General features: G+C 35.0%; 1 protein-coding gene across 4 annotated transcripts in view; it reads left to right on the top strand.

Annotated features, from left to right (window-relative positions):
• Nucleotides 1–13,447, top strand: part of CNKSR2 (connector enhancer of kinase suppressor of Ras 2) — a 574,134-nt gene that overhangs the window by 209,497 nt on the left and 351,190 nt on the right. For all 4 annotated transcript variants that reach the window (XM_058186957.1, XM_058186956.1, XM_058186955.1 and 1 more), the window contains exon 4: nucleotides 11,393–11,480. In XM_058186957.1, coding sequence (XP_058042940.1) covers nucleotides 11,393–11,480 — 88 coding nt within the window. The remainder of the gene's footprint in view (nucleotides 1–11,392; nucleotides 11,481–13,447) is intronic.

Below are 13,447 nucleotides of genomic sequence, written 5' to 3'. Positions count from 1 at the left end.
TCTGAAATGGTAGCCAGGCAGCTCCGACGTTACATTAATTATACATCTTCAATCATCCCTGTACATTAACCATCAATCCATTTTCTACCCTCATCCCCTCCCCTTCCCCTCCCCTCCCCCCGGGACTTCCCAGAACCGAATACAGGGTATAAAACTAACAATCAAAAATTAAAATATAACACAAATCATAATCCATAGTCACTCCTTAAAACCTTAACTCCCCTTCCAGAAACAAAGAAAATACATTTCTTCCAATCCATTATATATCAAACCATTCCACTCCTAGAATTCTCAGAGATTTCGGATTGAGTTGGTGTTTGTTCTTCAATAAAGTACATAGTTTTTAATATCCAACCTTCATCAATCAATGCCAAAACAACATTCTATCTTCCAATATTCACCAAGGATTCTTCTGTAATGTCTTTCTTCCTTAAGCAGTCTCTCAAGAATAGTTCATATTTCCAACTTAATTTCTTAAATTTTACTGTCCAATCTCCAAAGGTAAATAATAATCCATCTTTTCATATCTTTGGTATCATTTACATATATCAAGTAATATTACTAATATTGTTAATCCTATATTATCTCCACAATATGTCAATTGTAATAATTAAAATCTTCACTTTACCTTGCTTATATCAAATAACATTATTAAAATTACACCTATAAGTTATACAAAATATATCAGTTATAACAATTAAATTCTAGTTAACCAAATAACAACATTACATCCATCTCTCAAATATAATATTTAACCCAAATTCCTAAATTTTATTATCTATCCTCCAAAATTAAACAATATTCCATCTTCTTATTCCTTTATACCTCAAATATATCAAATAGTACCCCTAAAATTACACATTTATATCCAAAATAAATCATTTACAAAAATTAACCATAATCATATATAATAGAATTAAACATTCTTCCTCCCATTATCTTCTATCTTACACATTTTCCACCATCTATTCACCAATCAACTTAACATCTATCAATAAAGGATTCCCAATCTTTAATACATTAGTGTAGAAATCTCGTGCTTTGAAAGTTGTATTGAGAAAATACTTTCTTCCTTTATAATTCACTGTTAAGCCAGCTGAAACCTCCCATCTAAAATATATCTGATGTTTCTTAAGCTCATCCACTAAAAAGGCAAATTCTTTTCTCTTTCTTAACATTTTAGGAGGAATTTCCTTCATCATTATTATATCTTGTCCTAATATTTGGAATTTATTTTATAAAATGCTTGCAAAATTCCATACCTAATCTTCTTATTTGTAAAATAAATAACCACATCTCTCAGTAAACGCTTCTTGCCAACCAAGAATTAACACGATAAATTTTTTCAATATTAACTTCAAAATGTTCTGGTTCCACTCCATCTATCTGAGCAAAGACCTGTGTAAAAATCTCTTTCAAATTTTCCTGCCTACATTCTTTTAATCCCCTCACCATTATAGCATATTCCATTAATTTATATTGTAATATAACCCGTTCTTCATCTGCTCTATCTACCTTAACCTGAATATCATCTATTTTATTTTCTAAATTCAAATTAATTTGAACTTCATCTATTTTCCTTTGCAAATCTAAATTAATTTGGTTTTCCAGTCTTTCCTCTGTCTGAATACTAGATAACAATAATGGAGTAATTGATTCCTTTAATTTTTTCATCTCCCTCCTCTGCTCTTCCACCATATCTTTAAAATCCAGTATTTCTTTCTCCATTTCATTAAATTTTTGATCTATTTCTGAAAGATGAGCCTCCATAAGCTCCTGTAAAAAATTCCTTAAAACTTCCTTGATATCTTCTTTTAATTTCCGTATCTGAACTGAAGAAATTTCCAGTATTTTAGAAGTGGTTAATTCTCTTTGCTTAAAAGCCATTTTTAAACTAAGTAATACCAAAAAAAGAAAAAGAAAAAGAAAAAAAATCAGTAAACTTTTCTTCTTAAACACTGTAATAAAAAAATAAAAGAGAGAGACAAAAAATTCCATTTTAAAAAATATCTTATTAAAGGTTCCACGCCAGCAATTGTAATAAGCATTTCCTTAGCTTTCACTTCCAATACACAAAATGCCATTTACTTTCAATACACAAAACGCCATTTACTTTCCTCATCTCCAATCTTGACTACGAATACATTCTCTGTCAGGGAGTTAAAATCTTCTTACAATCAACTGCCAACACTCCTGTTTCAGCTCTGTCCGCGTTAGCAGTCCTTCACTAATCCATTTCAGTCGCAGAGATGGGCGCTGCATTTTGTTCCGCCATTTGGCAGAAACGTTCCGGATTCCGGAGCTTCTTTCAGGCTATAGAAGGAGCGTTCCCATCAAGCCACCAGAAATCTTCCTGGGGCTTTCCTGGGGGCTCTACTTCAGCCCGAATGCTCACCTCTCCCTCTTTGCCCGAGGCAGAGATTTCAAGTCGCTAGACAGCAGATTAACGCTGTCTGAGCAGCTCTACAGAATCACACAGAACTGGCGGTCTATTTTTAACGAAGCGGAGCCACTGGAAGTCCAGTTGTATTAAAGTATTAATTACAAATCATCTGCTTTCTTTATTTGAAACATCAGTAAAAATCACAACATATAATTTAAGCTTAAATACAGATAAAACTTAGTTCTATACAGAAGAATTAGCACCAAAGCTAGTCCCATTTGGCAACTGCTTTTAAACTCTGCCTAGAGGCAGATTGATTACTAGTGGTAGAACCAAATACTGTTTTATTAATGGGCTGCCATTCCTTTAGGTCAGGAGTGTCCAACTATGGCAACTTTAATTATTTATTTATTTATTTATTTAATCGTATTTATATACCGCCCTATCTCCCAAGGGACTCAGGGCGGTTTACAGGCATTAAAAACAAATAAATACAATATAGATACAATATAAAAACATTTAAAAAACTTATTCTAACGCCCGTCAAATTAAAAGTTAAAAATATGAAAGTAAAACCCAGTTTAAAACCCAAAATTTAAAAACTAGCTCAGTCCTGCACAATTAAATAGGTATGTTTTAAGCCCGCGGCGGAAGGTCCGTAGGTCCGAGAGCTGACGAAGTCCGGGGGGTAGATCGTTCCAGAGGGTGGGAGCCCCCACAGAGAAGGCCCTTCCCCTGGGCATCGCCAGACGACATTGCCTCGCTGACGGCACCCTGAGGAGACCCTCTCTGTGAGAGCGCACAGGACGGTGGGAGGTATTTGGTCGCAGTAGGCGGTCCCGTAAGTAACCCAGCCCAATGCCATGGAGCGCTTTAAAGGTGGTCACCAAAACCTTGAAGCGCACCCGGAAGGCCACAGGAAGCCAGTGCAGTCTGCGCAGGATGGGTGTTATATGGGAGCCACGAGGGGCTCCATCTATCACCCGCGCAGCCGCATTCTGGACTAACTGTAGTCTCCGGATGCCCTTCAAGGGGAGCCCCATGTAGAGAGCATTGCAGTAATCCAGGCGGGACGTCACGAGTGCGTGAGTGACCGTGCATAGGGCATCCCGGTCCAGAAAGGGGCGCAACTGGCGTACCAGGCGAACCTGGTAGAACGCTCTCCTGGAGACGGCCGTCAAATGCTCTTCTAAAGACAGCCGTTCATCCAGGGGGACGCCCAAGTTGCGGACCCTCTCCATCGGGGCCAATGACTCGCCACCGATGGTCAGTCATGATTTAGCTGACTGTACCGGGATGCCGGCACCCACAGCCACTCTGTCTTGGCGGGATTGAGCTTGACCCTGTTTCTCCCCATCCAGACCCGTACGGCCTCCAGACACCGGGACAGCACTACGATAGCTTCGTTGGGGTGGTCCGGTGTAGAAAACAGCTGGGTATCATCCGCATACAGCTGATACTTCACACCGAAACCACTGATGATCTCACCCAGCGGTTTCATGTAGATGTTAAACAGAAGGCGAGAGGATCGACCCCGCGGCACCCACAAGTGAGGCGCCTCGGGCCGACCTCTGCCCCTGCCAACCCCGACTGCGGCCGGGGGGAGAGATAGGAGGAGAACCACCGATAAACGGTGCCCCCCACTCCCAATCCCCCCAACCGGCGCAGCAGGATACCATGGCGGATGGTATCGAAAGCCGCTGAGAGGTCTAATAGGACCAGGGCAGAGGAACAACCCTATCCTGGCCCTCCAGAGATCATCCACCAACGCGACCAAAGCCGTCTCCGTGCTGTAACCGGGTCGGAAACCGGACTGGAACGGGTCTAGATAGACAGTTTCATCCAGGTGCAAGGAAACTGATATGCCACCATACTCTCTACAACCTTCGCCATAAGCGAAGGTTGGAGACCGGACGATAATTACCTAAAACAGCGGGTCCAGGAAGGCTTCTTAAGGAGGGGCCTCACCACCGCCTCTTTCAAGGCGGCCGGGAAGACACCCTCCACCAAAGAAGCGATCGTAATCGCCTGGAGCCAGCCTCGTGTCACCTCCCGAGTGGCCAGCACCAGCCAGGAGGGGCACGGGTCCAGTAAACACGTGGTGGCATTCAACCTACCCAACAACCTGTCCATGTCCTCGGGAGCCACAGGGTCAAACTCATCCCAAACAATGTCGCCAAGACCACCCTCGAGCATCTCACCCGCATCACCGCAATCTTGGTCCAGACCATCCCGAAGCTGAGCGATTTAAGACTTGTGGACATCAACTTTCAGAATTCAGAATTTCAGACAGGCTGTGGAATTCTGGGAGCTGAAGTTCACAGGTCTTAAAGTTGCCAAGATTGGACCTCTCTGCTTAAAGCTTAGGATTCCAGCACCCTTTTTGGTTGATGAAACAGTCCTTCATAGCTTCAATTTCAGGGCAGTTAGGGCAGATAGGGATGTGGAGTAGCAAATATGGTCAGGACCTTTTGACTTTCCTGTTAGAGTACTGTGCTATATATATAAACAACATTTCTGTTGAAATAATAGTGTAATCTTACCCAACACTTTTGGAAATGAAAATGTTGTACAGCATGAAATAACATCTACTGGTATTTTCAAATAAGAACATTTTTATTCTATTTATTAAACATAGCTAATTAATTTAAGATCCAATTTCTTGCACTTTTTCTTTCTTTTTTTTTTTTATTACTTTTTTTGCAACAAACAAACAAAAAGAAAATACATTATTACACCTTTGTGCTATACATAAAAGGAAGATTTGGGTCTTCGGATATATCCTCATGATTGCCAAAATCCACGTTCTCGAGGTACAGGTACTGAAGCGTCCAATGTTCCAAGCGCAAAGTCCACAAATGGTTTCCAAGTCTTCCAAAAAATATCTTCTTTATACACACCACTTCTAATTTTAATATCACATGTCATTTTATCATTTAAAGCTAATTTCCACATTTCAGAATTCCACTCTTCTATTCTAAAAATCACATCTAGTTTCCAATATCTAGCTATTATAATTCTACCTATTATAATCATAATTCTAATCAATTCTTTTTCATATTTTGTTAATTCTATTTCCTTATTTACCAACAATAATATAGTTTCCACTCTCAATGTTATTACTTTCCCCATCATTTCAAATATCATTTTCTCCAATTGTTGCCAAAACTTTTAACCTTATCACAATTATACCACATATGTTCATAAGTCCCCAATTCCATCTCACATCTCCAACATTTTTACTGATTTTTTATCCATTTGTGACAATCTTACTGGAGTCAAATACCATTTCAAACAACTTTATAATTGTGCTCTTTAATCCTTGTAGATAAAGTTCTCATAATTCTACTCTTCCAATTCACATTCCAATCTGACTCTGTATTTCAATATTAAGATCTTTTCCCAATTTGTCCTCATCACTCTTTGTAATTTTCATCAGAATTTATAATCTTATAAACCCTACTAACGAGTCCCTTTAGCCCAATTTCATCTTTCATAATCCGAGATACTAAATATTCAAATTCAGTTTCACATCTATTTATCGAATAATTTTCCTTAGTTTTTTGTCCATTTTCTATCTGTATTTTTCAAACCAACTTAACCTAATTTTCAATAATTTCTTTATTCCTCCTTTCATTTTCCATAACTTTTATCCAATCTCTAATAATTTCTATATTTTCCTCTTTAATCACTTCATTACGTTTATATTATTTTTAATCGCCAAATTCAATTGTCTCCCCAAAAGATTATATCCGAATTAAAATTTTAACAAATTTATTCCACATTTTACTTAATCCTTTAACCAATAACTTCTACTTACACATTTTAAATTTGCTTTATCTAAAACCACCTTGATCCAAATTTCTCTATATCCTTTAACTCTAAGTCTCTCCAATAGTTATCTTCACCTTTAATATTTTTACCACTATCCGGATACCATACGCACAGTAATAATTAAATAATTTGGGGATTCCTAATCCACCTTCCTTTTGATTTTGATACCACATTTTCTTCACTAATCTAGGTCTTTTGCCACCATTGCAAAATTTATCCAGTTTTTTCTGATATCCTTCAATATCTTTCTCTGTCAAATTTAGTGGTAGCATCTCGAATAAAAGTTGAACTTGGGCAGCAACATCATCTTACACATTGCAATTCTACCAAACCAAGACAACTTTAAAATTTTATATTTATCTATCTTCTTCTCAATTTCGTTAATCACCACATCATAATTAAGTTTTTTCAATTCTTTAACCTTAAGTGAAAGCACTATACCCAAATATTTCAATGTATTTTTAATCCTTATCCCAAATTGCTCTTGCATATTCTCAGACTCATTACCATTACTATCCATCAATAATTCTGACTTTGACCAATTTACTTTCAATCCTGTCATTTCCTCAAATTCTATCAAATGCTTATATATCTTTTACAGATCTTTCTCTACATTTTTCAAAATAATTAAAGTATCATCCGCATACAAAATTTATCTTATACCCTTATATCCTTCTAATTCTTCATCTTTTCTATCATTTTGTCAATATTTCCATAGCCAATAAAAATAATGTTGGGGACAGGGACATCCTTGTCTCGTGCCAGCTTCTAATTTTATCTCTTCAGTTAATATTCCATTCACCTTCACTCTTGCTGCTCTTTTGGTACAATTTTGAAATAACATGTATAAACTTATTACCAAAGCCTAAAGCCTCCACAATTACTTTAATAGTTTCCCATTGTACAGAATCAAAAGCTTTAAAATATCCAATGATACTATTCCAATTTTATCACCATTATATTCAGCTACATCTATAATATTTAATACTCTTCTAACAATATCACTCATGTATCTACCCTTCACAAAACCTACTTGATTATAACTTATATATCTATCTATAAATCTATTTAATCTATTGCTTATAATAGCAGTAAATATCTTTGCATCCTGATTAATTAAAGAAATGGGCCGATAGGACTCAATCCTTTCTAAATCTTTATCTGGTTTAGGAATTAGGGATATCACCGTTCTATTCCATGACGAAGGTACTTCCCCACCATGTAATATTCCATTGAATAATTTTTGCAGTCTTGGTATTATTAATTCTTTAAATTCTTTATAAAACTCAACAGGTAATCCATCCTCACCTGGAGCTTTCCCTAAATTTATATTTTGATATATTCTATTAATCTCATCTTGTGTTATATCTTCTTCCATCAATTCCTTATATGTTTGATCAATTTTCACCACATACTTTTCTAAATAGCTTTGCAATTTTCCCCGATTAATTGGTTTCTTTGAATATAGATTCTGAAAAAAGTTTCTAACCACTTCACATTTCTCTAATTTTTTATAACATCTTATACCTCTATCATCTATCAAAACTCCAATTTCTCTCTTCTCTCTTTTATCTTTCGCCATCTTTGCCAATAATTTAGAATTTCTATTACTAAATTCAAAAAAATTCCTATTTTAAAATCTCAAATTTCTTTTTACTAACTCTGTATCTTCTTCTATCATTTTATTTCTTAACATATTAAGCTCCTGAAGAATTTTTTTTTCTTTAGTAAGCAAAAATTGATTTTCCAATTCTTTAATCTGATTTTTATCTCTTTCCATTTTAATTTTATAATTTTTATATTTCCTACTTGATAATTTGATACTCTCCCCTCTAAACACCGCTTTCATCGCATCCCAAACAATTTCAATTTTTTTTAATTTATTTTTTGTTTACATTTATACCCCGCCCTTCTCCGAAGACTCAGGGCGGCTTACAATGTATAGGGCAATAGTCTCATTCTATTTTGTATATATTTACAAAGTCAACTTATTGCCCCCCCAACAATCTGGGTCCTCATTTTACCTACCTTATAAAGGATGGAAGGCTGAGTCAACCTTGGGCCGGGCTCGAACCTGCAGTAATTGCAGGCTTTGTGTTCTTAATAACAGGCCTTACCAGGCAGAGCTAAACCGGCCCTTATCATCTAAACCTCCCCGTTATCATTTAATCTCCAACTTTCCTCCAATTTTTTAAGTATCCATTTTTTATCCTTTTCATTTTTATACAATTTCTCGTCATATCTCCAATAGCTTCTTTTTTTCTCAAAATTAAAATCTAAGTCCACCATAACTTCTGCATGATCAGAATCTTTAAATGTATATAAAAGGTATGCAAATATATGAAAAAGCATTTGGAACTTCAAAAGCTAGAGGAGTTGCAACACTGATATCAGATAGGGTGTACTTTGAAAAACATAAGGTAATTTTGGATGAAGATGGAAGATATGTAATAATTGTTGGAAATCTTAATGAGGAAAAAGTGACACTTGTTAATTTATATTTACCGAATGAAAAACAAAGAGAATTTCTTGAAAAAATAACAAAAATTTTGGAGAATGAAAGTGTAGGGAAAGTAATTGTGGCTGGGGATTTTAATTTAATCAGAGATAAAATAGACAGTACTAATCCCACCCGCTGTGGAGGAGCAAATAAAATGGGGATTTTAAATATGTGGATGCTTCGAAATGGCGTGGTTGATGTGTGGAGAGAGGTTAAAGGAATTGAGAGAGTATACACTTTTTTCTCTAAGATATACAATACATATTCTAGAATTGATTATATTTTTCTTTCTAAAGATTTGTTGAACAATGTGGATAAGGTAGATGTGGGAATTTTTCTTGCACTTTTTCAAGAGTCAAAACAATTTAGAACTTATCACAAATTTATAGTTGTTAGTGATTGTAGAAAAAGTAAAAGATCATTATTATCTTCTACATTACATGATACAAACACAAAATTGTCATCAAGGTGAATTTGACTTGTGATGCCATTTCAACATGCTTCTAAGAATAGCCAATAGTTTCTCCAGTGACTTTATAGGTAGTCCTTGCTTAACAGTGGCAATTGAACTCAGCATTTTCATAGCTAAGTGATGAAATCATAAAACTTAATGTCGTGTGACTAAACTGCTTATTGAAGGTATTCCCTGGTATTCCCTGGTTACCATTGTTAAGTAAGGATTGTGTGGGTCATTAAGCAAGGATCTCATATGATACAAGTTCCAACTTCCTCCTATCTTTGCTTATCAGGAAAGGAATGCCCAGGACAGTTGCTAGGGGCATGGATCATGATCATGTGATTCTATGGGGATGCTACAATGGCTGAAAATTTGAGACAGTTGAAAGTACCACTTTTTAGTGCTGTCAGAAGTTTGAATATTTGCTGAACTAGGTCGTTAAATGAATTTTTGATTTGGTCCATCTACCTACTACTACTTTTTATATTTAACCTACCCCAACAAAATCATTGCTTCTAAACCATTATTTTTTTATATCACATGAATATAAATGTGAATATAAAATGAATATAAATGTGATATGTGTGAGCTTCTGCTATATGATCAAGGGAGTAGCCAGCTTATATTTAGTCCAGGAAAGTGATTGATTGGATCTTACAGCAAATGCCCTGTTTTCAGATTTATCTCAATGCATCTGCCTGATTTCTCTCCAGCTTTTATAACCATTATTGCCACTGAAAATAATCTTTGATGTTTTAATGGAAATGTCCTTATCCAAGTGGAAGTGGAAGGGTTCTGTAGCTTCAAAGACCCAGAGAACAATACCAGTGGGAATGGGAGTTCCTGGTAGGGTTACTTTTGCTAGTAGAGGAAAGAGCTTCCCTCATGCTTTACCTTAACAACTGGGAAAAGCATGAGAGAGGCCAACCCTATTGGCCTGAGAACCAATTCCAAAATCAAACACACCAGAAATGAATGGCAAATCACTTCAGTGTGTTTCAAGAAAATCATAGACATGGAATGAAGAAAATACAAAACATAAAAATCTGCACTACTATTAATCTTCTCATCGTTCCCATCACCAATCTCTTTCCACTTATGACTGTATAACTGTAACTTTGTTGCTGGCAATCCTTATGATTTATATTGATATATTGACCATGAATTGTGTTGTAAATGTTGTACCTTGATGAACGTATCTTTTCTTTTATGTACACTGAGAGCATATGCACCAAGACAAATTCCTTGTGTGTCCAATCACACTTGGCCAATAAAAATTCTATTCTATTCTATTCTAAAGAAAATAAACACAGTTTAAATACGCAACTAAAAAAAAAGTTGAGTGCTTAACAAGACATACTAAAAACAGAACATCTGCTTTTCTGTGATTTAACATGAACAGATATTATAAAATATATGCACTTAGAGTACATGTGGGCCAAGCATTACAGATAATTAATATTAAAGATAGATGATTGTCAAATAATTTTAGCAATATTATATATTTATTATATAATAATGTAATAACTGAAAAGGTAGCTTTGTAGTCTGGAGATTTCCATTTTAAATTTAAATTCTGCTATATAGGAGGATAGTGTTATAAAATAATTATTTTTAAAGACACTTTATTATTTTTAAGCAAACTAAATTTAGAATACTTTACACTAAAGATTTTTTGTAAAAAGCAACCTAAAATAGCCGATGCAAAATTATATTCCACATGATCTGTCTTCTGCTTTTTATTGTAATGCTGTTTTGAGTTTACAGACAATCAATAGAAGAAATGAGAAAACAATAAAAATGTGTGATAGATATTTTTAATTGTTTTTCTTTCTTTCTTCATGCTTAAAATAGCTAGTTCTTAGAGAATCAATCTAGTTATAGTAGTTAATGCATTTTTCATGATGGAAGCACAACTTAGATCTCCCTCCTTAATCTTGGATGGGGCTGCATTCTCCATTAGAGAGAGCTGTGCTACCTGGGGATCTTTCTGGGAACACAGCTCCAGCTTAACAAACAGATGACCAGTTTTAATATTCAATAGAATAGAATAGAATAGAATAGAATAGAATAGAATAGAATAGAATAGAATAGAATAGACACAAGGAATTTGTCTTGGTGCATATGCTCTCAGTTGTATTGTTAAAATGTTATATAGTTAGCATTGTAGCAGATCAATATTAACAAGATTTATATTTACCATATTTTATTTTTCCAGATCACCTTTTGCTGCTGTAACAGATTATTCTGTCACAAGGAACAATGTCATACAACTCTGCCTCGAATTAACAACAATTGTGCAACAGGTGTGAAACTACATAATATTATATGTTACTATTTAAAAAGTATTCTAGGTAAAGATTTTGCACACATAATTTCCTTAGAGTTAAAAATATTTCTATTTACCAGTTTACTAAGCTATGTTGCAAATTCCTTATATATTCCTTAAAGTAAATTTTATCACTGCATTTAGATATAAAGTTAATATCAAAAAGCTATCAGGTGTGCAATAAAGCATTTTGAGCTCAAAATATTATAAATTTGAACTGTTTTACATACTCTTACTCTATTTTTTAATTTTACTTGACACAAAATTGACAAAGCGAAGATATTTTAATTTAGGGGAAGAGAAAAATAGTTTTCTCTAGGCTATGCCAATGTTTATGAAAGGAAGTAGTGTGTGTGTGAAAAGCAGCAAGAAAAAGAATAGTTTCAAGTTCTTTTTTTTTTTTACATCATTTTTTATTTTCCATAATAGTTCCCACAGTTTAACCAGTGTACAATACAATCACTTATACAACAATCGATCCTATACTCAAATTATGCTCAATCCGGGCTGCTCGACCGCCACTCCCTCCCTTAATCCTTTCTACCCTTCTCATAATTTCAACTTTCCCCACCATCCTTCTCCTCACTTTTCTACTTCCCCTCCTCTTCCCCACTTCTCACTACCATCCTTTCTAACCCTCTATCTTCTCCTCCTTCTTCTCCTCCTATCCTTTCTTCTCCCTCCCTTCTTTCCTACCTACCTACCTACCTACCTACCTACTTTCTTCCTTCTTTACTCCTCTTTCCTTACCCTTTCCCTTCGGTAGTGGTTACCGAGCAGCCCCGACTTTACACCATTCCAACTTGTTTAATTCTACCATTATTTCTGTACAATGGCAGTCAATCAATTTATAATCTTCCCTTCCCCTCCCCATTCCCCGAGACTTCCCAGAACAGAATACAGGGTATTGTAACTAACAAACATAATCTAAAATATAACATAAAACATATTCCATTTCACACCATTACACCATCACACTATCAATTCCCTTCTTTCTTAAACTATAATACATGTCAATTCCTAACTTCACTCAAAAACTAATTGATATTTTTTAATCTGATACCTATTTTGAATATAATCAATCCACTTCTCCATTCCAAAATATATTTTTCTTGTGTACAATCTTTCAAATAGGCAGAAAATTTTTGCCATTTCTGCTAAATTTGATACTTTACTAATCCATTCTCCAATTGTCGGTAAGTCTTCTTTCTTCCAATATTGTGCAATCAATAGTCTTGCCGCAGTTATTAAATTCAAAATCAGTTTTGTCTCTATAACAGTGCACTCTGGAATTATTCCTAATAAAAAGAACTGTGGAACAAACTTGATCTTGTTTTTCAAAATGTTCTGCATAATCCACCATATTTTAATCCAAAAGGCTTTAACTTTTTTGCAAGTCCACCATATATGATAATAGGTAGCATCCTCACAATCACATCTCCAACATTTTGCTTTCACATTTGGATACATACATGACAGTTTTTTAGGATCTCAATGCCATCTATAAAACATTTTATAAAAATTTTCTCTTAAATTTTGTGCTTGCGTAAATTTAACATTCCTCACCCAAATTTTTCCCTATGTTTCTAGCATTATAGGTTGTTGAAAATTTTGTGCCCATTTTACCATACAATCTTTAACCAACTCCATTTCTGAATCCATTTCTACCAATACATTATATAATCTCTTTATATGCTGTTGACCTTGATCTTTTATTTGTTTTACCAAATTATCATCACTTTGCCTTATACCAATTTTCTGATCTATTTTCCATCTAGATTGCAATTGTCCATACTGGAACCATGTATAATCTCTCCCTTCATCCCTCAATTTATCCCTAGATTTTAGCTGTAATTCCCTTTTTTCCATAGTCAAAAGCTCTTTGTAAGTAATAACCTCCATTTTTTGTAATATATTTATATTCTCTATCATATGTCTGGGGAT

This window comes from Ahaetulla prasina, chromosome 5 (genome assembly GCF_028640845.1).
Source record: "Ahaetulla prasina isolate Xishuangbanna chromosome 5, ASM2864084v1, whole genome shotgun sequence".
NCBI classification, from domain to species: Eukaryota; Metazoa; Chordata; class Lepidosauria; order Squamata; family Colubridae; genus Ahaetulla; species Ahaetulla prasina.
Note: the sequence above shows the minus strand (reverse complement) of the source record. Positions and strands in the feature narration are given on the sequence as shown.